Raw genomic sequence first — 22,769 nt, 5'->3', positions numbered from 1 at the left:
CCGCCGGGGCGCCCCGCGCTGCCGCCGCCGCGCTATAAGTGCGGGCGCGGGGCGCGGCGGCCGCCGAAGATGCGCTGGCGGCCGGGGCTGCGCGGCGCCCCGCCGCGGCCGCCTTGCGCGGAGGAGAAGGAGGAAGAAGCGGGAGGCGGCGGTGGCGGTGGCGGCCGTGGCGGCGGCGGCGGCGGCTCGGGGCGGCCGCGGCCATGAGCTGCTCGGACGTGGTGGCCATGCATCAGCCCGCCCCGGCGGCGTGCGGGGCACCCCGTTATCTGCCCGGCGCCGCGCCTGCGGGGGGCTGCCCGCAGGTGAGCCGGGGAGGAGGTGGTGAGGTGGGAAAGGGTGAGCGGGGTACCGCGCAAGTCGTGGCAGTGGGGCGAACTGGGGGGGGGTGGGTTTGGGGGAGGCCTCCCCCCCCCCCGTTAGCGGGCTGCAGAGCGCATCGCTGGCTGGCCGGGGCGGAGGTCTCCGCCCCGGCCAGCCAGCGATGCGCTCTGCAGCCCCCGGCTTGATTTGGCGATGCGGGAAGCTGGTGAGGGTGCCCCAGAGCAGCGGAGCCTGGTAAGATCTTTCTTTTTAAAAGAAGACGAATTTCCCCCCAAATTCTTGTCTTTGGCGGGGGTGGGTGTTGGCTTGCTCGGCTGGAGCGGGGAAGGGGGAGAAAGTGGTTTCTTGTCTTTTTCCCTCCTTTACTCTCCGCCGTCGCTCCTTACTTGACGAGCCTCCCCGCTCGCACGCTTTACCGGAGCAGAGTTGCGCCTTTGCCGTTCGGCCGTGCGGTGCGGTGCGATCCGCGGGCGCGCACACGGGCGGAACCTCCGCCCGCCGGCGGGAGGGGACCCGTGCTGCTCCCCGCGGACAGGGCGCGCCGCGGCGCTCAGCCCGGCTGTCCTGGAGGATGGGCTCCGGCGAGTTTCCAGCTGAATTTGGTGATCAGATGGGTGTTTTTTTTTTTTTTTTTTTTTTTTTATTTAGGGAAAAAAAAAAGTGAATCAGGAAATTCTTATCAGGCTGACAGCATTTTTAGACTATGCAGTGCGTGGGTGAAGTGGGACTAATATTGACTTGGCCCTAATGTAGTCATCTGAGAATACATTTTTTGGTTGTTGCTGCATTCCATAAGGTTTTATCATTATTATCCATGAAGATTGTTTTCTCCGTACATGGGAAGTGACCCCTAATATCAACTTGCCTGGGAGACACGAATATGGGCTAAAACATTAAAATTCCTATCGTGTGTTACTGGTTGGTTTTTTTTTTTACTGTTGGGAGAGTGAGCGCGTTTGCAGAAATGATACTCCAGCAAACTTTTCCAGGTTGCTCACATTATTCACCGTAAATGCAGGCCCTGGAAAACTTGTGAATTTTGTCTGTTGCAGTGTGCCTTCGCTATTATTTCTTCTCTAATCTAGGTCACAGCTTTCGAAACCTTCCATCTATTCAGTAATTCTAGTTATGAACTTTGTATTTGAATATCTGGAGTTCCAGTTGTTAGCCTCTGTGATCTGGAGGGAAAATAAATAAATAATCTCAAATAACTTGACTCTTTGACTAAGAGACCTAGAAGTAGAAAACTGCAATTGAAACTTTGGTGAACTTTTTGGCATTTAACTCTGTAGGTGATCAGCAGTATTTCTCTTCCATATCTGGAGTGTAGAATACGTAGTACATGAAAATCTATTAAACGATCATTAGCAGCTGTGTCACGCTCAAGCGCAGTTGTTTCTTATTTTTAAACAGAATCATGAAGTTTCTCTGTCAGCTGGAAGGAGCACCGTGTATGAAATGTCCCAGAGGCACCCTGATGAATGCCAAAGTTTCTTGAAATTTCATTTTAAACCAACTAAGTTCTTGTGGGTTATGCTACTTAAGAAAAGTGGAGGTAGATATACAAGGCAAGAAACAGATAGCTCTGTTGAGCCAATACAGCTTATGAGTTGTGGCCAGCACAATGTATCCCATTACCACCAAAAAACTTTCTAAACCTTGCTTTCCTACATGTTATTGACAATTTGTTTTAGTTAATGCTGCTTGTGCCAATTTTCCTGAGATATTTGGAGTTGGAGGGTCTTCACAAACTAGTCGAATGTTAGGCTGGAAAATCAAGCTGTTGTTGCTGAACTAAGAATGTGGCACCCTCTAATTCTAGTAGCTGTGAACTTTAGAGCATTTTATGTATTTTCTCTGATCCAATGCTTTTTAAATACAAAAAAAAAAAAAAAAAAGTAAGCATAGAATGGACTCCTTATGCATCCGTAGCCATAGTGGAAAGATTTATTGTTCAGGTAACGTATGACATTTTGCAAATCTCTCTTTCTTCAGAATTGTCCTGTCAGGGACATTTAATCAACTGGTAAAAAGCAGAAGAAAGAATGATGAAGAATCTGTTACCAGGTTTTTGTTTCTTGCACATGTGTTCAACATGTAAAATGCTTCTGCACTCTTCGTGAGGATGATGACCGTTTTAAAGAATGTTCTTTGCTGGACTTAAAACTGTGGCTTAAAAATAACAGCGAGGGAAGATGAATTAGTGGGATATCTTAAAAATAAAGCTCTGCATTGGAGCTGATAAAGTGGAGCTCACTCTTAAAATATCCGAGGACTCCATTGAAGCATTTTTCAGTGTTGTTGTACTATGTTGTCTTTCGGTACCCAGTAAAACAATTTGTTTCCTGAGAGAGAAAGCTCCTCTTGCTGTGCTCCTGTTGGCTTCCCTTTCTTCCTCAGTGTGAGGAGATGTAGGTGTGTTATTCTAACTAAGCTTGTGCATCTTTGCAGGTATTTGTAATAAATCTGTCACAAACATGTAATCGGTTATGCCAGCTTGCAGTATCAGTTTTGTATCCCTTAAAAAGCAAAGCAAGCGCCTTCGGTGTGGAGCTGCTGTTGCAGATCTACAGGCATAAATTCTGGGCCACAGTGTCTCTCCAGAGAGGTAACCATCCCGTTTCTATAGGTCATGTGCTGCATATGTGGGTCAGGAGAAGTGTCTCCACTCCAGAAACAAGCTGGCATCGTGTCACTGCCCTGCACTGAAAGGGGTTTGAATGGATGTCTCTCCTTTTTTTTTTTTTTTTTTTTTTTTTAAATAGATCTTGGATTGCTTTTAAATGATGCACCCATGTTGTGCAGAAGTGAATTTTTTTTTTTTTTTTTTTTTTTTTTTGTAAGAGATGGGCCACCATGCCTTTTTAAAGTTACCCCACTCTAAGGTTATTCCCACATTTCTGTATCTGTAGTTTTCACTCCCTTAAAATAAGCACAAAACTGATTTTTGCCTTGCACAGCAATGCAGAATTTCTGGAAGCTTAGCTTTCACCAATCTGTAGCCAAGACAGGACGTGCTGGCAAATTAATTTAGATAGGATTTTTTTTTAAAAAAGTGCTTAGTGGACTGAAGCCTGAATTCCTACTGAATGTTAATGGCAGTGGAGGCTTAGCACCTTAGATCTTTCAGATTGCTGAAGTCCAGGATGTTTGCTGAAGTAAGTGGAGTATGGATATGTACACACTCACATGGTGCCAGACAGAACTGATGAAAGTGGGGTGTGGCCCTAATTCTACAGATAAATCAGGGTTTCCATATTCCTTTGCCAAAAGGCAGAGCGAGCGTGTGCCAGTGTTACAGTAAGAAGGTGTTCCTGTGCATGGTGAGGAGCCATGACTGTGCAAGTGTAAAGCCCTGCAGAATGACAAAATTAAAACTCTCCTCATTGTAGGCTTTCCTGAGGGGCTGTGCAGCTGTATTAGTAAGTTTTGGCTTTCCTATGGGTTGAGTGAGGAATGGGTGTAACAGAGCTGCTCGTTCAAAGAGTCTCTGGAAACACATAATCGGTGAAGAATCCCATTGTATTCTTGGCGCATAAGAAATGCCGTGATGCCTTGCCATGCCCTGTCAATCTAGGTATAGCAAGCTGCAGAGCTGAGGCTAAGGTAGGATTCACCCTGGCTGACTAACAGCTGAGCTTAAGACCTTTGAAATGGGAAGTTACAGTAAATGGTAGTTTTGGAATTTCTCCATGGTATGTAGATGTAGTGAGCTAAGCCAACACCATCCTTGCTAAATCAAGTCTTGCATAAAGAGTTGTGATATGCTCAAGTCAGACTTGCTGCTGGCAGTGCTGTAAACAGACTTTTTTCCAGATAAGGGCTTGTCTCCATTAGCAAATTAGGTCACTAACTCAACTCTTCCTTCCAAACTAACAACATTGCAGACAAGGACAAGTCTCATTTAATGTTGTGTCAGATGGCTGTAGCTAAACCCTAATTCCTGTGCTGTAACTTAGTTTTTCTGTAAAGCTCTTTGTATCACATGCTCACAACTTTGAGGATGGGCTTGTTATACTGCTTATACTGTGTGGCAGTCTGCAGTATCTAACACAGCAGATAACAGCAGAAGATAGCTTCACAGTTAATTTTTTGTTGTTCAGCTGCTTTCTCAAGGCTTATTCTGAAGCCTGGTTGTTGCCCTGCTCCTGACTTCGCTGGAAACTGGATGGGACCTATGTAACTCACTCTTAAAGGCCGCTCTCAGAATTACAGGGTATAAAACCTGGATTAAGTCTTGCCCTGTGTGTGGGCTTTTGTTAGTTTGTTTTGTCTTATTTAATCCCATCAGACACTGCTTTACTTTGTCGTTCTGATAGGGACCAAATTCTATATGACCTTCCTCTATCTACATAAAAATAGAGCTTTAGATTTTAATGGTATACCTCTGTTTAGATGTACAGTAAAAGAGGTATAAATGAATTCTTTTACCGCAGCTTCCCTCCATCAGCAGAGCATAGCAGGAGCTCCAGGCTCTACTGCTGCAAATCCAGTGGCTCACCTGAAAGCAAGTGTGTGACTTTGCTCTTGCCTTGCTCATTTGCAAGGGTAGAAGATAGCATTTCATGTTTTCAGAGCATGCTGTAAATACTGCTTTTAGGCCCAGCATTCCATCCTCTGATTGCTTGAAATTGTCTTCTTCCTTGAATACTTTCTGTGTTATCAATAGGAGCCTGCTTGGCAGACCGCTCCACAAACGGAGGACTGTCCGTTATTTGCCTCGAGTTTGTTGCTGAAATTCCTTCTCAGAAGCTTATGTCAAATGACAGCCTTTTTCTCAGGATAGGGTCATATACTGTTTCCTCAGTATAGCTATTCTTTATTTTTGGTTCCTGTTCTTTCTCTCATAATGGAAAATCTGTAACAGGTGGCCACAGGCACACCAGACTTTCATGCTTGGGAACATAAAGGACCATATGCCATATGACGGCATGTATGGAGATAATAAGTTGTAGGAACAGGCGACCGGCTTATATGTAAAACAAGAGCTGGCCTGAATTTTCAATTCAAACTTGGCTAAACTAAAACTCTCCATTCTCAGCCGTGCTTGGTTGTTTGTCTGTTTTGCTGCCTACTAGCTGGTTTCAGCTGGAAGTGGATTTTTTTCAATTTGCGAAGAGGAATGTTCTGACATTTTTACCAGACACGCTGGGTGAGATCCGGGACCCTTGAAGTCAGTTCGACTTTTGCCATTGGCTTTAATGTGGCCAGAATTTCACTGCATGAGAACTGCTTTGCTTGGTTCTGGATAGGTTATGTCAGAAAATAACAGGCATCTTCAAGATGGGTGGATTTTTTTTGTGAAATTTTGGACCACATGCTTTCTTAGTCTAAAAGTGGTCATTCTTCGTCCAGAAGACAGGACGATGCTTATCCAGCATAAACCTTCTCTTTAATATTGCCATATTAGTGGTGATTTGCTATTGATCTTTAGTTTCCTTTTCTTAGACAGCTTGAAGCAAGAGTTTAAATTCTCTTTGGAAGACTCTGTTTGTGAATATATGAAATAACAAAATAATGTCGGTTTAAGGTGAATTCAGCCCATGGTGTACAGCATAATTTACCCAGAGGTTGTAGCATTCATCCTTCAGCCACGGACTTGGGTCTGTTATCTAAGCTGGCATCAGGTGATATAGACATTGGATTTCCCTATTTCCCAGTAGGCTAAACTGACTTTTAATTCTGTATTCTGGGTCTTGGCCAAGATGAGATTTTGTGTGTTTGTTTTGTTTTGTTTTTCAGAAGCTGCTTAATCTCAGTCCCTAGTTTTTAAGTAAGAGAGCGGTGGAATTCATGAATATATGAAAGTACTGGAGATCTGAACATAGGGAAGAAATAACATTGTGTTTGGTCGGAAAATACTCTTTGTAAAGATCTTACAGATACTGTTGGCTGCTTAAATATATGCCAGAACTGTTCATATGAAAAAAGCACAAGTGAAACTGGGCTAGCCCGGATTAGTTATCAGAAACCTAACCTGTTTGTTTTTTTTGTTTTGTTTTGCTTTATTCCCCCACCCCCACCCCATGTTGGTGGGATAAATTAATTTAGCAGTTGATGATCTTGCATGCTTTTCCACTCACACAAGTGCAGTCAGAAATGCTATGAAAAGATTACTTTTGAAGTAAGACAGAATTTGAGTGCAGGCAGGGTATTATAAGGGAGTTAGGGAGAGAAAAAACCTTATTAAAGAATACAATGGAAAGGATGTATATATGATGCATACAAGGAACCCTTCTCAAGTCATTTATCTCACTGTAGTCACTTACTTAGAGAGTCCTATAATTACAGGCTGATAGTAGATCTGTATCTGATCACAGGCTTGATGCAGTTTTGAAAAATCTTTTAATTTAGAACACTTATCCTTTACAAAAAACCTCACCACAAACCACAACTTTTCACTGTAAATAACTTCAGTCCATACATGAGGCCTTGTATTTGTCCGTCAGTACTACCATCTTTTTTCTTACATGGAAAGTAAAGAAGTACTCAGATTTGGTGTTTTCAAAACGAACTGCTCAGAATATCTTGTAATTACTGCCCATGGACTGGAGGGGAGGGAAGAGTTGAAATGGAAAATGACTTAGATTCTTAGGCTGTGGAAGGGGGAACATTCCTGCACAAAGAAGCAACTCTGGAGATAAGTTTTAATTTCCTGAGATCCAGTCTCTATATAGGAACACTGAAAGACTTCCTTCCTGATAACCAAGTCAAGCCAGAGGCTATATTAAACAAAGTGTTTCTGTATATAATTGCATGCTTGTATATGTATCACCGTATAAATACAAATAGTGTATCTACAATGATACAAGTCAACTTTTCAATTTGTTGCATGTATCCAGGGTCTGGCACATATGCTGTGCCTGAGATATCGTAATGTATCAATATCTGTTTAGACTTCTATAAAGGATCTCTTTCATATTTTGTCTTTATGTAAAAACCAAACCAACCAAAGACAAAAATGATAAAAACACTCTCCCCAACCACTTGTCTTGCATTTTTAAGAGGATCTGGGTTATGGCGCACCTTTAAGAATGATCAGGTCACTGAGGTAGATGTGTTACAGATTTCTAATGCATGCATCTCCTATATACGCAGTATTGTTATAACCATTTTTGTCTCACTAACGTCTCATCGTTCTGTGATTACTTAGGCAAAACCATGAAGCTCAGTATGAGTGATATCTTAGTAAGCACTTCAGGAACAGATATTAGGAGACTTTATTTGTTTACAGAGGGCACAAAGCATTACAAAAAAGTATAGGTCGCCCCAAATTCTGCATTTGCAAAAATTAGTTTCAGAGCCTGAGAGTACGTTTCCTTTTAGCGATTAGTTTCTAGTAAAACTGTTTTAATTTGCTGTTTCCATCTTCGGTTCTTTCATTTTTTAAAGTGAATTCTACAGTTTTTTGTTATATATCACGGGATTTGGGGGTAAAAATATATGTCTAAATAAGTAATATTGGGCTAAGCAGCACAGTTTGTGAAGCACAGATTTACTTGAATTCTAGACTATTGTTTAGATATCCCAAACTGTAAAATAAAATTACTTGCATCCCTCATTGCAGTTTGTGCAACAGCATCACAATTAAAGATATTACTGAGCTGTTACATTTATCAGTTAACCTACTGGAATGCCAGATATATTGCTTAATTTCAATGAGCTTTTAGTATTATAGGTTTCAGTTCCACTTGTCAATAGCTCTTTCTTACAATTAATTTTTTCATAGCCATTCATAATTAAGAATTAGCCCCAGAGTATTTCTTTTGTATCACAGTGAGAGAATTTGTATTGGTTTATATTGATTTTAAAAAGCACCAAATGTAAATATATTGATAGGATACAAGATCGAGAAACGACTTTCAATTATTTCTAAATCAGACAAGCCTATTTATTGTATAAATGGAACTTTATAGACTGTGTAGCTGTTTAACTTTTTCTTTAGAACAACTTTGGAAAAAGGGAAAAAAGCCATAAACTTAAAGAGATTCTGATGGCACTCAAGTGTTGCCAAGCAAACCATAAAAGATAAGTCAAACTCTAATTCTATAGAAAAGCTATGAAATACTTCTACATATGTGCTGTAGTTGTTTTTGGGTTCCTGAAGCTGCTTGTGTGTAAAGTCAGCTGTGGAAATGGCTAGCTAGCTAAAAGCTATGATTCCTGCAGCTTGACTGTTGCAGGGAGATTTTTTTTCTGAGAAAACAGTTGTAAAGTGGAACATCTGAAAAATATGTTCCATGCAAAATGGATCTTCACACACATTTATTTTGACATTTACATTTGATTTGAGAGAGAGAGAGAGAGAGAAGATTCTGAAATAGCCATTCACAGATGTCTTGTGTGGGTTTTATTTTTTTTATATGCTTCTCTGTGTTTTTGGTTTGGGGTGGATTTTTTTGCATGTGTTTGCAGACTTGTCAATCCCCGTTTTTCCCCCAGACGACATGTTTAATTTTTTATGACTTGAATTTTTTGGCCTTTTTTCCAGAAGCTGAAATTTGAAAAAGAAAAAAAAAGGGGGGGGGGGGGAACGACCCCCCCCCCCACTCCAACCCCAAAACAATAACCAAAAAACACCTCAAACAAACCAACCATCAAACCCACCCCCCTCCCACCTGCAATCACCACCCTAAGGTATAGCTTCCTTAGCTTCCTATGATAAAAAAATTTTCTTGGCAGTGAGTGAGAATGTATGTATTTTGTTGAGTTTGATAATACAGTGGAAAATTTTTCACAAAGCACCAAATTCTCCAATCTTTACGCCTTCAGCAATGAGTAGATGTGGGGAGTCCAGAAGGCCATGTGCTCTCAACTGGGGGAGTGTGGCCGGTGAAACTCGGTGCATGTTCAGCTAGATGGGTGAAATGCAGGCGTTGCATATCTGGCCACCTTTCCGCAGGGCTGGACTCAACCTCTGTAGCCTTTACTGATGGGAATATCCTTTCCAGGTGGAAGTCAGGAGTGCATTGTTAGAGCCTCTCTGTTTTCTTTTGAAGGTATTGAGTGAAAGCTGTTACCGATAAATTGTGGTTGTGAAACATGCCTGAGAAGCAGGTCCATCTGTGTGTGAGGAATAAAAACTCTAAGTGGCGCTGGTAATCTCTTCTTTGTGAAATGTCGGTGCGAAATATCCCTGTATTCCAACTGTATTTATGAAATGAATATTCAGTGTATTCAGTTATTTTTCTTTAAGAAAACCAGATGTTGAGCTTGCGCTGAATGCCATCAGTGATACATTTCTTGTTTGTTTTGTTTTTAATCCCAGAAGAAGTTAGCTGTATACAACAAGATGCAGGAGTCTCTGGAAGTGACCCCTCCCAGCAAGCAAGAGGAGGATGAGAAAGACCAGCCTGCTGAGATGGAGTACCTTAACTCTCGCTGCGTCCTTTTCACTTACTTCCAGGGAGACATTGGTTCAGTAGTGGATGAACACTTCTCAAGAGCTTTGAGCCAAGCCAGTAGCTTCAATCCAGAAACTGCCCTTACCAAGAGTAAGGCGGGGCTAAGTCCTCTGTGGAGAGGTAAGAAGAGTAGTAACTTGCTCTCTGTGGTGTGGCTTACTCGGTCTGTGTCACAGTTACGCGTATTTCATTGCAGCTGAAATTTTGCTCCTCTGTGGAGGTGGAAAAATCCCTCTCAAATTTGAAAGAACAGGGGAACTTCTTGAGATTGAGTCATCTGAAGTGTTAAAGGGGGAAAGAGACACTGAAGGCGTAGAAGAAGCAGGTGTCTCCCTCTCTTGCCATAGCCCGCAGGTCTGCCGAGACCTGAAAGGAACAGGGCCGAGTTCACGTGGCTTCACAGACGTCTGCTGCAAGGTTGGAGGCTTATTTTTAAGCTCCAAGTGTGAAACTTGGCCTGTGAGGCAAGAGCAAAGCTGTTTAGGATCCTGCCTTGGATGTGAGGAGACCCTTGCAGCCTTCTTGCGTGACTTTGCCAGGGAATTAAGATTCGTCTATGGCTGCTTTCCAGGTAGGGAGGAGCCAGCACAGGTTGGAACAGGCTTGGGTGCAAGCCCTGGCCCTCGTGGCTGCAGCCGTGTGGTGCATTGTAGCCTGCCCAAAGGCAGAGCTTACTGGAGAGATACGGCCATCATTACTGACTTCCCATGGATAAAATGGGAATGACGTTATTCTGCTTCCAAGCAGGGAGTAGAAACATAGTAAGTAGTGTGAGGTATTTGCATACTGCCATAACACTTATGTCTTATTATGCATATAAGCATGAGCAACATAACAAAGAGTAGATCTTGCCAGATATCCTAGGTAGACCTCGCAGATAAGAGTTCAAGAGAGAAAGTGTGCCAGTAAGATGCTATTTCTATTTTGTTGAATGTGGCAGTCTGGGTAGTTTTTCAGATCCACAGCTGCATTGTTTCTGATCGTGTCCTTATGTGGACTGGCAAAGGGACATGAACTAAGTATTGTGAGCAATGGCCTTGCATTGGGTTGAGTGGGAGAGATACTGTGAGTATCCTTGTAGGAGTGGTGGTGTTCATAATCAGTGATGTTGAGGTGAGAGTGTATTGATGAAAGTCACAGTTAATACGGAGAGATGGGATTTTTGGAAATCACCGTGAAGAGAAAAATAGCACGGAATGACTTGCTTTCCAGAAAGATGATGACAAATCCAAGGAAGTTTAAGCAAAGGTCAACACAAGTGGCTAGGGAGCTAGAGGAATTTATGGCTTGAGCCGGGACCGTTAATGTTAATGGGAAATTTTCCGTTGACTCGACTGAGAGCAGGATTGAATCTGTGCTTGTTAAAAAGGAGACTAGAGCATTTATAAATGGCCCAGACAGGCTAGAAAAGTTTGAGATGGGATCAAGGTAGTCCCCAGAGACCCTATGCCTGCAGCAAGCCCTCTTCACTGAGCTTGGAGACATACCATGGGTGGGGTTGTGTGTCTTCTCTTTGGCCTCAGGCATACCCTGCTGTTTTTCCCTGGATCCCCCCCCGTGGTTGCACAACCCTCCCCAGAGGTCTCTGCAGGGGACAGGGCGGTCTGACGTAAGGGTTCTTCAGCCATGCCGCCTCCTGACCCTGCATGCCCTCTGCCGTCCACGGGGAACAGAGGACTGTGTGTCCTGAAAGTCTTCCTGGAATAGAGTAAGGGGATATGCCCTCTGCTGTCACTGCACCTGCTGAAGTGGTATGAAAATCCCTGGGGAGGCTGCTGGGCAGGGTGTCTTGGTTCTGTGCTGTGGATGCTAAGAAAGCTGAGGGTATTTACTTCTCCAGAGAAGAGAAGCCGACAAGGATTTTATTAGGCCCAAATGAGTTTCTGAAACACACCTACTTGAAAAAAGTGGGGAAGGAATGATGCTAACACCTTGGTCTTCTGGTTCTTGTACAGGTGTTGAAGATGCTCAGTTACAGCAAATGGATGTGAATTTATGTCCCATTACCTAAAGAAGTTAAAATGTTGAAGATATTTTAGAAACAACCTTCATGGGTAGTTGGAATTTCTGTCAATAAATTACTCAAAGAGAAATTAAAAAAAACCCTGGTTTTCAAGGCACAGATTTAAACGGAAAGTGTGAGCGTGAACTAGCTGCTCAGCTCACTGTGTTATTTCTCCTTTACCTGAAATAGGGAATCAGTAATGTTTGCTGCTTTTTTTTTTTTTTTAATATCTTGTTGTGGGTTTTTTTCAGTATCCTGATCGAAGAGCAAACTGTAATTTCATCATTAAGTGATACTGTGGCTTTTTTTTTTGTTTTGTTTTGAGGAGGGATTTTGCTTATGTATCTAAAATAGAACCTGTTTTCCTGAAAAGAGCAGGTTTTTGTCTTTTGTATGTTGAAAATACTGATCCATTTAGGCTAAAATTAACTTCAAGACTGACTTTTTATAAAACATATTTCCCTACAACAGGCTCTGGTAACATGGACTTTGAATATTCAATTGTAGGTGTAGCTACCTGAAATCTTTTGCAGGGGCTAGTAGTGAAACTAATGATACCTTGAAAGTAATGTTACCTTAATGGTATTTTTATCAGCGTGTGTTCCTAACTGAGAGTGTTGGGGTTTTTTTTCTTTTTTTTTTTTTTTTTCCTCCTGCCTTAACTGAGAAGTAATGTTGTACTACAACTGAGAAGTAATGTTGTACTATAGAAAATTCCATACATTGTCTTCTTTACAGCATGTGCACTTTGGCATGTTTTCAGTGCGTGTCGGCCAGCCACCATGAACATTTGCATTAGTCACCACTTTGTGGTATCTGAGATGTTGCCATCTCCCTGCCTCCCTGTACTTAGAGTAGGAAATTGTGGTAACTGTAGTATCTTTCTTGGCAGACAATTTTTGTTAAATACCTCCTTCCCTCCTCCTGAAAGCCCATGGAAGCTACTCAGATTATTAATTTTTCTTTCTCAAATACAGTGCTGAAATGGCTATTTCTCCATTGCCATGTCCCACAGAGGCCAGGTATCTGACATGATGGCATCTGCAAAGATGATTGGTTGTGCTCACTGTTTTAAAGGTGGGAAAGAAAGGACAGTCTTCAAAAACCCTGAAAATGTGTGGTGGTCAGGGGTTGTGGTTCAGCACTGACATGGTTCTTGTTAATGTGCTTGCTGCACACTTAATACTTAGTAGCATCCTCTGTGAGAACTCAGGGTGGATGACATTTTCTTGCATGTTCATATAACCTGGATGGACCCTGTATCTCCAGTGACATCACTTGACCTTGACCAGTGAGGTTGGCCTCTGCAGTTATACTCCATGGTGTCTCAGTAGGGGCTGGCCCATGACAGTTTCTGACAGTGGTAATGGCTTTGGGAAATGTGCACAGGTTTGAAAAATGGAGATGAGCAAACGTGTTTTCCGTGGCCTAGACCTTCTGCATGATTGGTGAAGCCAAGGTAGTATGCAATCTGGGATGAATTCATAGCAAATCCAGTGCTCTCTCCTGGTATTAAAGTTGTCCTGCAGATACTTTGTGGGTTTCTGCGCTTTTTTTGAAGTGAGATGGTATGGATTTAGGGCTTTTCTGTGCAGATAACAACCAGATAGTTTCCAAAACCTCTCAATTACAGTGGTTAATTTTCCAGAATACTAGCGATGCATTGTCAAGATGTACCTCTCTGTTAAGCAGTGAGGAAAACAACAGACTGGACATGAAGAAGCTTGGTTTTGCTTTTTTTTTTTTGTCAGCTCTGCTGACAACATTGTAAGCCATGTGTAGTCTCCATCTCAGACTAATCGCTTGTAACAAGGAACAATTTACAAACAAGGAACAATACTAATTTCAGAGGGGTGCTGAAGCTTCTCTCCAGTCTTCTAGCATGAATTACAATAGAAATACATTGCTAAAAAGAAAAGCAACCTTTTGAAGAAAGCCATGTTGGAGTACAGTTTGCTAGATAAGCTTGCAGCCTCTGAAGCAGTTTGGCACAAAGAGAATTCTCTGTCTTTGCCCATAGTGCGTTTGCAAAGTTTATTTCCAATATCGGAAGTTAATCAGGCTCAACAAACTGCTTAAACCAAAGCCAGCTGATATGTGGAAAAATATCTGTGATTTTAGTGGATTTTAAAACAGGTACATGAGTGTCCTAGTGATGCAGTCAGAAATCACTTTCACAGTTTTTGTTTCCAAAATATTTTTGTGTAAGCAAAGTTTAGAGGCAGGAGCGTTTAAACAATCTGTTCATTCTCAATGGTGTCTTCACCCAAGTATTGTTCCAGTTGCTTATTAAACAAAGCGTAACAAAAGGTCATTTAAAAAAAAAAAAATAAAAATTTTTTTAATGCTATGTGAGGAACAGAGGATTCTTCGCCTTGTCAAATATTAAACTTCACTGGCTTTGTTTCTCTGTAGGCTTTTTATGACTGTTCTTTCATCAGAGGTGAAGTCCTGTATTTTTATGTTTCGATATTTGACCAAAAAAACCACCTATTTTAACTGAGATGTATTGCATGAAGCAGTACTTTCAAACATGATCTGGCAAGAGGATTGTGAGAATGGAGATGCCAATACTTTCCAACACATCAAAAACCACTAACCGCTCCTTCAAAAGAGGAATTTTTAGAATGTGATTTCATAATGTGGAGATATTGGAATCCTTAAATATAAGTTGAGCCCTAGCTGTAACAAGCAATTTTATTTCTGACAGAAACTTCTTTCTGTTACATGGATGTTTCTCCTCATCTGATCCTATTGTGTACAGAGCAATATGATATATTCTATAAGGGGGTAACATAAGATGCATTAGCTACGATCTTTATCCCATCAAAGTGTGCAATTAGTTTGAGAAGATCTGGTATTCTTCCTTTAGCCAAATGTCTCCTGTTCTGCAGTGTGACCTGGTTCTCTCTCCTCGGAAGCATTTACAACCACAACAGCTGCCTTTCTAGATGATGTGTTCTGGTTCAGTCAGGAATTAGCCTCTCCTCATAATTCCTGTATCAAGATCCTGAGAGAGCTGCAACTCTTCAGCCCGAAGAAAAGTCATCTTGGGGAGGATCTTACCAATGTGTGTAAATACTTGATGGGAGGGAATGAAGATGGGGGAGCTAGGCTTTCCTCAGCAATGCCTGCTGACAGGACAAGAGGCAATAAGCATGAATTAGAAAACAGAAAATTCCATCTGAACACAAGAAAACATTTCTTTTTCTTCTTTCTTGTCTTTTTTTTTTTAAGTTGTTGAGGGTGGATAAGCACTGGAACAGATTGTCCAGAGAGGTTGTGGAGTTCTGATCTCAGGCAAAATCTGAATGGACGTGGTCCTGGACAGCCTGCTCCGGTGACCCCTCTCTAGCAGGGGGGTTGGACTAGATGATCACAAAGAGGTCCCCTCCTACCTCAGCTGTCCTGTGATTCTGTAATTACTGAGGAAGCTTGAGTTCAGTGTTACAAATTTCAGAGAGCAGAAAAACACTGCAGGGTTTTTGTCACTAAATTTGTTGTTCAGCTTCAGTCATACTTAATTTTTCTCCTCTCTGCCAGAAAGCTCAACAATTTCAAGCCAAAGGAGCAGTTTCCCAACTTCATTTTGGACCAGCTCTTATCAGCCTCCCCCTCCACCATGCTTAAGTGGAGTACACCCCGATTTTCCTGTTACTGCACCAGGCACCTTCCCAACACCAGATCCCAGCAGCTGGCCAGGACATGGCCTTCATCAGACTGCCCCACCTCCTCCCCCTGCTGCATCTGAATCTTGGCATTATCCTTTAGCATCTCAGGTGAGCCCTTCGTATGCACACATGCATGACATGTACATGCATCGCCATCACCCTCATCCACACATGCACCATCACCATCCCAGCTCGCACCGCGACCCCCGGTATGGGTCCCTGCTGATGCCTTCAGTCCGTGCAGCCAGGATTCCTGCTCCCCAGTGTGACGTGACAAAGACAGATCCTGCTGCTGTCACCAGCGCTACCTCAGCTTGGGCTGGAGCCTTTCACGGAACCGTGGACATTGTGCCAAGTTTTGGGTTTGACACAGGTAAGAAAGTTTGATTGTGGCTGTGACTTGTTTTAGCAGGAAGAATTTGAGCAAAGAAGTGGACTCCCTTCAGCTGAAGCAGAGCTTGTTCTCAGAGCCTTCTCCAAATATATTTCCAGGTGGGAATCCCTCCTGAAATTGCTGTCAGGGCAGATGAGCTGTGACACATCCAGCTCGCACTGCCTTTTGCTGAGAGACCTTTGTCTGCCTTGGTCTCATTTAAGCCAAATGAGTTGTGACATGATATGCATTTTTTTGGTTTAAATCTTGTGGGAAATTGTTAATTAAACTTCCATGTGGAAGCTTCCAGCTTGTTCAGCAAGTTCTTGTGTGCATTCACCAAAATACAGCTCCAATGAGGACTGAACTAATAACTTGTCAGTACATGAGGATTGCATCTTACTCTTCTAAATTGGAACAGATAAACATTTCCTTCCTGTGTAGTATCCAGGTGTCACATAGAGAGCAGAGATGCTGGTTGGGCTCTGCTTGCCATCAAACTAAACTTCTTTCTGTAGTGTCTGTGAATTAAATTAATTTTACTGCAGTGTCTGTAGCTATAAACCAGCCTCCATGAATTGCATCTGCATCTGCGAGCTTTGATTGGCAGGCTCTCATCTCTGTATTAGGAGCAGTCTAGCAGCCCTCAGTGTTCATAGTTGCTTGCAGTCAGGTGATGGGTGGCTGGCAGTTTCCAGTGCATCCACCCTGGAATGCATATGTACTATTGAAGTCTCCTGGTTTTGGCTTGGTATTTATCTCACCAGCAGCGATCCTTGCAGATTAGTACTTCTTGGACGCTTCGTTAAGGATTTGTTAAGGAAATACTAGGTTTGCATCTCTGGTCCCTTTTCCTTAAAGTGTCTCTTTGCCTCTCTTTTTGATAAGTCTAGCTAACTGGTTCAGTGTGTGAGAAGCACTTCCTTGTTTTGATTAATGCGCAGAGGAACAAAGAATTGGTGGAGAAAACCTCACTGTTTCTTAAAGATGAAATATTGTGAACCCAAAACCCAATATAACTGAGCTAACCTAATACAAATCTCTCTCTCTTCCCTTAATAGCCACTGGGAACAAATAATCTCTTCTAAATACCGTGCCACTTGCTGCCTCAAGAAATTAAGAAAAAGCATAATAGGATTCTTAACAGTGGACAATTTTATGTCTATTAATAACATTTCCCGCCATGCCAGTAATACAAGAGGAATTAAATTTTATGATTTTGAGTATAAAATTACAATCTGGCAAGGCTGGGGTCTCAAATTTTGACCCTCTGACAAATTCCTTAACGAGAGTGAGCTTTCTTCTCTGAAGCATGAGCAAATTGTCACTGCCACCAGTAAAGAGGCCGAGCACCCTGGTCTGACAGTAGCCTCAGCAGTCCAACTCCAGAGCTCTGGTATTTCACTTACCTTTTTGGGGATGAAGCCAAGAACTGCGTAAGGGATTGTTAGGAGAAACCACTACCTGGCTTAGGTATAAGTCCAGCCTAGGCTGTGAGTTGTTTCAGTGCTGGGCAAGTTGGTTTGCTACTTTGTTGGCAGTAGCATGCCTAATAAACCAGGTGCTTTTTCTCTTTCCTGTAAGAGCACAGTACCTCAAAAAGGACTATGGGTCCTAGCACTGCCTTACAGGACTAATACAGGCTTTGTTTGGTACTGCCTCCTCCTTGTGAAAAACTCTGTTAAGGGGTACAGTTGGATGCTAATTTTGTCAGGATGCTAATTTTGTCAGGATCCTGATTTGGCAGTGCTTAACAGTGGCTTCCATGTCACATAGCTGTCTACTCAGCGTGGGAGGCAGCGGAAAAGGCCTGAACTGTTAGTTTCTGGCGTATGCCCTATGTGTGGGTTTTAGTCCATGAGTTCCTGTGGGGAAAGAGAAAGAGGGGAAAAGTGTGACTGGTTTGCAGGAACAGAAGATCTCAGCAGGCTAATGTCTCACTTGTTTGTGACTATTCAAATGACTATGTACTGAAATGCAACAGCAAAACCTTATCAGGCAGCCCCAGTTTGACACGTAAAGCTTTGGAAACAAGGGAGCAAGCAACAAAACACAGCAAGTAGTGGTAGCATGCAACATTACAATTGCTTGCTCCCTTACCCTGCACACTCATCTCTCCTGTAGTCTCCAAGCAGAGGCTTGTAGGGAAGGGCAGGAAGGGTCTGAGCTCCCTTTCCAGCCTTGCCTGCAGTTTGTGCATTTGAGACAGATGCTTTGGTGACAGGCATTCAAGGTGTAACTGTGGTGAAAAGAGGGAGTTTAATTCTGTGGTGTTTTGCGTGCATGTCAAATGCATGGGGAGAGGAAGGAGGGAGCTCCTGAAACACCTCACTGAGTTGCATCCAGCACTCACCAGCACAGGTGAAGGTTTTCTTGCTCCATGTCTGCTCCAGGGGAGGATTACACTGGATAAGTCTCCACATCAGACGGAATTTCATTACATTTAACTCTAATGTGAGACAGCAATCTCAACAGAGAGGCTAAAAAACTGAAGGGCCTGGTAGAGTGTACTGGCTTTCTGCGGTGTAGAAGTGGTTTCTCCAGAGTAGGTTAAGGACATGATGGCAAGAAAATTTCAGTTTTGGAAGTCTTTGCTCTTATGTCCCTGGAGAATAAAAGACATCAACCTATTGAGCTGTCAATATATCAGATTCCATGATCTTCGGATGATTTATATAAAAAAGCTCATTTGGTATATATCTAGACATTATTTTTCAGAGCCCTTCAGATACGAAAATGATTCCTTACCCTCCCCCCCACCCCCCCACCCCCGTCTTGCTCTGGGTCACATTTCTTGTGCTACTGTCAGATGAGATTATAGAAACATTTGCAAAATTCCTCACGCTGAATTATATGGAATGATAGTGTTAGGATCAGGACAGGCTGGCTGTAATCTTACCCTCTTCCAGCTACATTGTTGCATCTCTGCCATACTAAGCCAAATATTCAATCTCATGAATGGATGATGCTGAATCATTTCAAAGCTTAAGAGGGGGTTCCCCTTGCATGCACAGTATAGTTTGGGAATTTATGTTTCAGAACAGATTGTATGGGACATCAATGTATCACTGTTCATAGACCTAACAAAGTATTGATCTGTCTTGCACATCTGTTTGAACTTACATGGTCCTGTTTTAGAGGATGAAGAGGGATTTAGCTACCTGATTCCCATTAAATGTGGCTTAATCCTCATACTGTGTGCTGCAAATTAACCCTTTTAGAAGCTGCTTTATTGGTACAAGTGGGATTAAAGAAAATGCTTGTCTACATCAAAACCTATTAAAACCTTTTTTGTTTGTGGCTGCTGGTATGCAGTGTCTTTCCAAAGCTGAAGTGCCTAAACTATAATGCTTAATATAAAATTATGTTTTATATCAAGCATTAATATAAACACATTGATATAAGCACAGCATGTTTGTGCTTTAGGTTGCAATTCCCTGCCCCACTGATGTCAAGCAAAGCAAGTTCAGCTTCTAACAGCATTGACTGTGGTTCACAGCATGTGTACAGAAAGTGTTGCTGCAGCCATAATCCCACAGTGTCAGGGCTAAGTCCTTGTATTTACCTTAAGGGTGCACAAGCCAAGTTGAGTGGGGTGGGGAGGGAAATTGCTGTCTTGCAGTGGAGCTGATGGTTATGGCCATCATGTTTTCCTCAGGAGCAGGGTGGGAGGCTGCCCTGAACACTGGGCATTTCAGGTGATAAGTCGGATCTGGCTGCACTACCAGTTGCCAGGTCTGTGGGCAGCCCCGTGGGGAGGAGAGCAGAGCAACTTGCCCTGCTACTGCAGAGCCCAGGAGAATATCCTGTCCTGCTGTTGGACAGATGTGCTAGAGGAGGCTTCCTGCAGCCCCAGCACACTAAAACCAGGGCAGGCTTTTGGCATATCTGAGGACTGTACGTCTACCTTAAAATTGAGCTGCACATCATTTATCATGCAAATTTAGGTGAATTAATCAGCATCCTCTACTCCTGGCTAACTATGGAAAGTCCACTTTTGGAAATACCTGTATGTCAGCTTGTCACGTTGAATACAGAATTTGAGCAGTCAGTCTGCTGCCTTCTGTAGAGTTGTCTCTGTTCACAAACTCCCCACGAGTTTGTCACAATTCATTAAGTTTGCTTAGATGTTCCCACAGAACCTGCATTCTGCTTGTGTGGCAATTAGCTATAATGTCGGTATCCCATAGGTTGGGAGTTGTGCTGGTGTGACAATACTGCCTCATGCAACACAAGTGAGGTAGGATGTCCTTGCTAAGAGAAAAATGTTCTTGCAGCAGGCTGCGCGTGAAAGCTCTTGATTAGTAGCAGGGTTGTACTTGGATGTCATATTATGACTGCAGATAGCCTTGCCATGATGGAGATGGGAACGTAATGAGGAAAAGGCATGGGAAGTGTTCCACATTCAGTTCTGTACTAAGACAACTTTGTTTTTTTGGATTGTTTTCTCTGGCTGTTTAGACTTAATAGCTATACCTTAAATCTTCTTGTTACAGTTATTTCTATTTTTTGCAAAGACACCTAACTAGGAAGGTGTCTGTTCAGCTGGTTATTCTACTTCTAATAGTTGCTACTATCAGGTGGACATCCTCTTAAACAGGTGTGCATTTTTTTTAAGATGCTAGGAGCCATATAACCTGTTTCTTTTCTCATAGGCTTCCATTGCCTCTGATGGCCTGTAGTGCTCCACTGAACTTAAATGACTTCCTTACAATCTGAAAAGTTTCTGCTGTTTGACTCCCTCTTTTTTTTTTTTTTTTCCCTTTTTGTCATCTTCATTTTAAAAAAAATTGTAATCAGCAGGGGAAAAATAACACAAAATTGTCATCACTAACTTTGAGAGAGCTTTGAAGGAAATGCTTTATGATTGCTGTGCCTGTGAATGATGCTACCAGGAAAATAAGTAACTCTTAAGAAACAAGGAAACATCTTAATTGGGTAAAGAGCCTCTGAACATGTTTTTATAGGCATGCTTTAGCTGAGTGATGTCCCGGTTTTTCCAATCTAAAGAAATAGGTGCAAATGCCTATGAAATGGAGGAGAAAGCCATGGGTTTGTCATGCTATACCTGTGTGCTCTGCTTCCCCTGTTACTGATGGACACAAAAGTGTTTGATCACTGCTTAGGAATCCTCATATGGGTAGAGCCATATGCTGTCATCTTTTATGTGGCTGTTAATTGCATTGTAGCTCAACTCTGAAATTATGTTGATCATCATTAAATATTTAACTGTACTCTTAAAACAAGGAGATAGTGATCAGATCTGAACCCATCATGCCTATTAGGCTTTCTGAAAACTTACAGGTCTTCCATTGTGTTTCCTATGTGATTGGATATGGAAATGGGAGATCCATGCTTAGCACATGGACCTGTCAGTTTTCATAGATTAAAGATCAAATGAACATGCAGCTTCAATGGTTGCAACATCATTGAAGTCTGGAGTTGCATCTACTTACATTAGTAGTGAAATTGGCTCTAAATTCTTAGCAGATCAAGTAGTTGATCCATTGGTCTTGGTTCAGTGTATAGCAGGGCAGTATATAGTATGAAACAGAGTGGAACATTCCTGTCTATATAGCAATGGTGATTTACAGTGGGAAGTGCACCTTCATTTCACAAAACGTGATTTACTTGGCTCAAAACATCAAGGGGCAGGTTTTAATCAGTAAGTTCCAAGTGCTGCACTACCTCTGAAAATGTGTGCCTGCACTTCTCTCCTTTTTACTTTCCCTATAAATAAGCAAGAATGTATCTTCTTCTGGAAGTTTCATCCACACCTCTCCCTCTATTGTCTTATCAAAGATTGAATCCCTCTGGAGCAGAGAAATCCCAGATTATAACACAGGTTCCAAGTCTATAATGCTAAAGCCACACAACATAGCACCACATTTATTAGACAGTCCTCGCTTTTTATAAAGGAAAATGTTAAAGGAACTCATAACAAATGCAAGCTGAAAATCATTGATTTTTCCCATGTGGAAGTACTAGCCATACTTGGCTAAAAATCTGACACTTTGTAGGTGAAATTATTTGGGTTTTTTACATGCTGCGGGAACATTTTCTCTCTCTCCTCTGTAAGGTGAAATGCCAGAACCTGTGAGATCCTAAAGTGTCACAGGCCCTTTCTAAAAGAGGTAGGGGTCTGTGGCTGGCCCCTATCAGGAAAAATGATTTTGTTCTGTACTGAATATCTATGCAGACCTTGCTGGAGGATTTTATCACACCATGCCATGCTCCAAATGAGGTCAAAACAAGGAAGTGCACACAGGATTCTATCAGCATTCCTGAACTGCTTGAACCAATCTAAAACTTAAGCGTGGCTTAAGGTTATCCCACATAAACTAAAAAATTGGGAGTAATAGCAATGTTACTAACAAGTCCACTAGGCTGGCAAGTTGTTGGGTTTTTTCTTCTTTTTTTTTTTTTTTTTTTTTTTTTAGTTGAAAACTCTTTATCCTTACTTTAGTTGCTTGAGGAGGGGGAGGAAAAAGCTGTATCAAATTTTAAATTGTTTTTTTCTTTTCTGAAATGTAGGTCTGCAGCATCAGGACAAGAGCAAGGAAACTTCTTGGTTCTGAAGTTCGGATACGTTAAAACCAACTAGAGCTGGAGTCTGCGCAGCTGGGCAGGCGATATAACAGTTGTTGGCTCCTTCTACATGGGGCAAAGGACACACATGAAGATGAAGAGCCAGCCATTCTGGATTTGCTATTGAGCCTTTTGTTTGTAAGGCTGTTTATGGGTCCCACAGTGTTGGAAAAAAACCAAAACCCTAACTTTTCTTTCTTTCCTCATCTGAGCCTGCTGCAGCTGGGCAACCTAACTCCTTTCTGCTTCTTTAACAGTGTTTTGTTTTGTTCAGCTTGATATTTTTATGAACAGTCTCAAGTGTCAGGAAAAAGACTCTCCCTTGACTACAGTGCGCCTCCTTTCAGGAATACAGTATTTTGTAGCTCTTTGTGCATCTATTTTTGTAGAAATACAGAAAGTTT

The 22,769-nt window shown here is 42.3% G+C and overlaps 1 protein-coding gene across 1 annotated transcript; it reads left to right on the top strand.

Annotated features, from left to right (window-relative positions):
* Window positions 1-203: 203 nt before the first annotated feature.
* VGLL3 (vestigial like family member 3) lies at window positions 204-22,355 on the top strand. Its single transcript, XM_086462928.1, has 4 exons — window positions 204-305; window positions 9,593-9,848; window positions 15,277-15,777; window positions 22,312-22,355. Exons 1-4 carry the CDS (start codon window positions 204-206, stop codon window positions 22,353-22,355), a joined length of 903 nt encoding a protein of 300 aa, XP_086319054.1.
* Window positions 22,356-22,769: the final 414 nt, after the last annotated feature.

Source organism: Leptosomus discolor, chromosome 1 (assembly GCF_034619465.1).
Source record: "Leptosomus discolor isolate bLepDis1 chromosome 1, bLepDis1.hap2, whole genome shotgun sequence".
NCBI classification, from domain to species: domain Eukaryota; kingdom Metazoa; phylum Chordata; class Aves; order Leptosomiformes; family Leptosomidae; genus Leptosomus; species Leptosomus discolor.
Note: the sequence above shows the minus strand (reverse complement) of the source record. Positions and strands in the feature narration are given on the sequence as shown.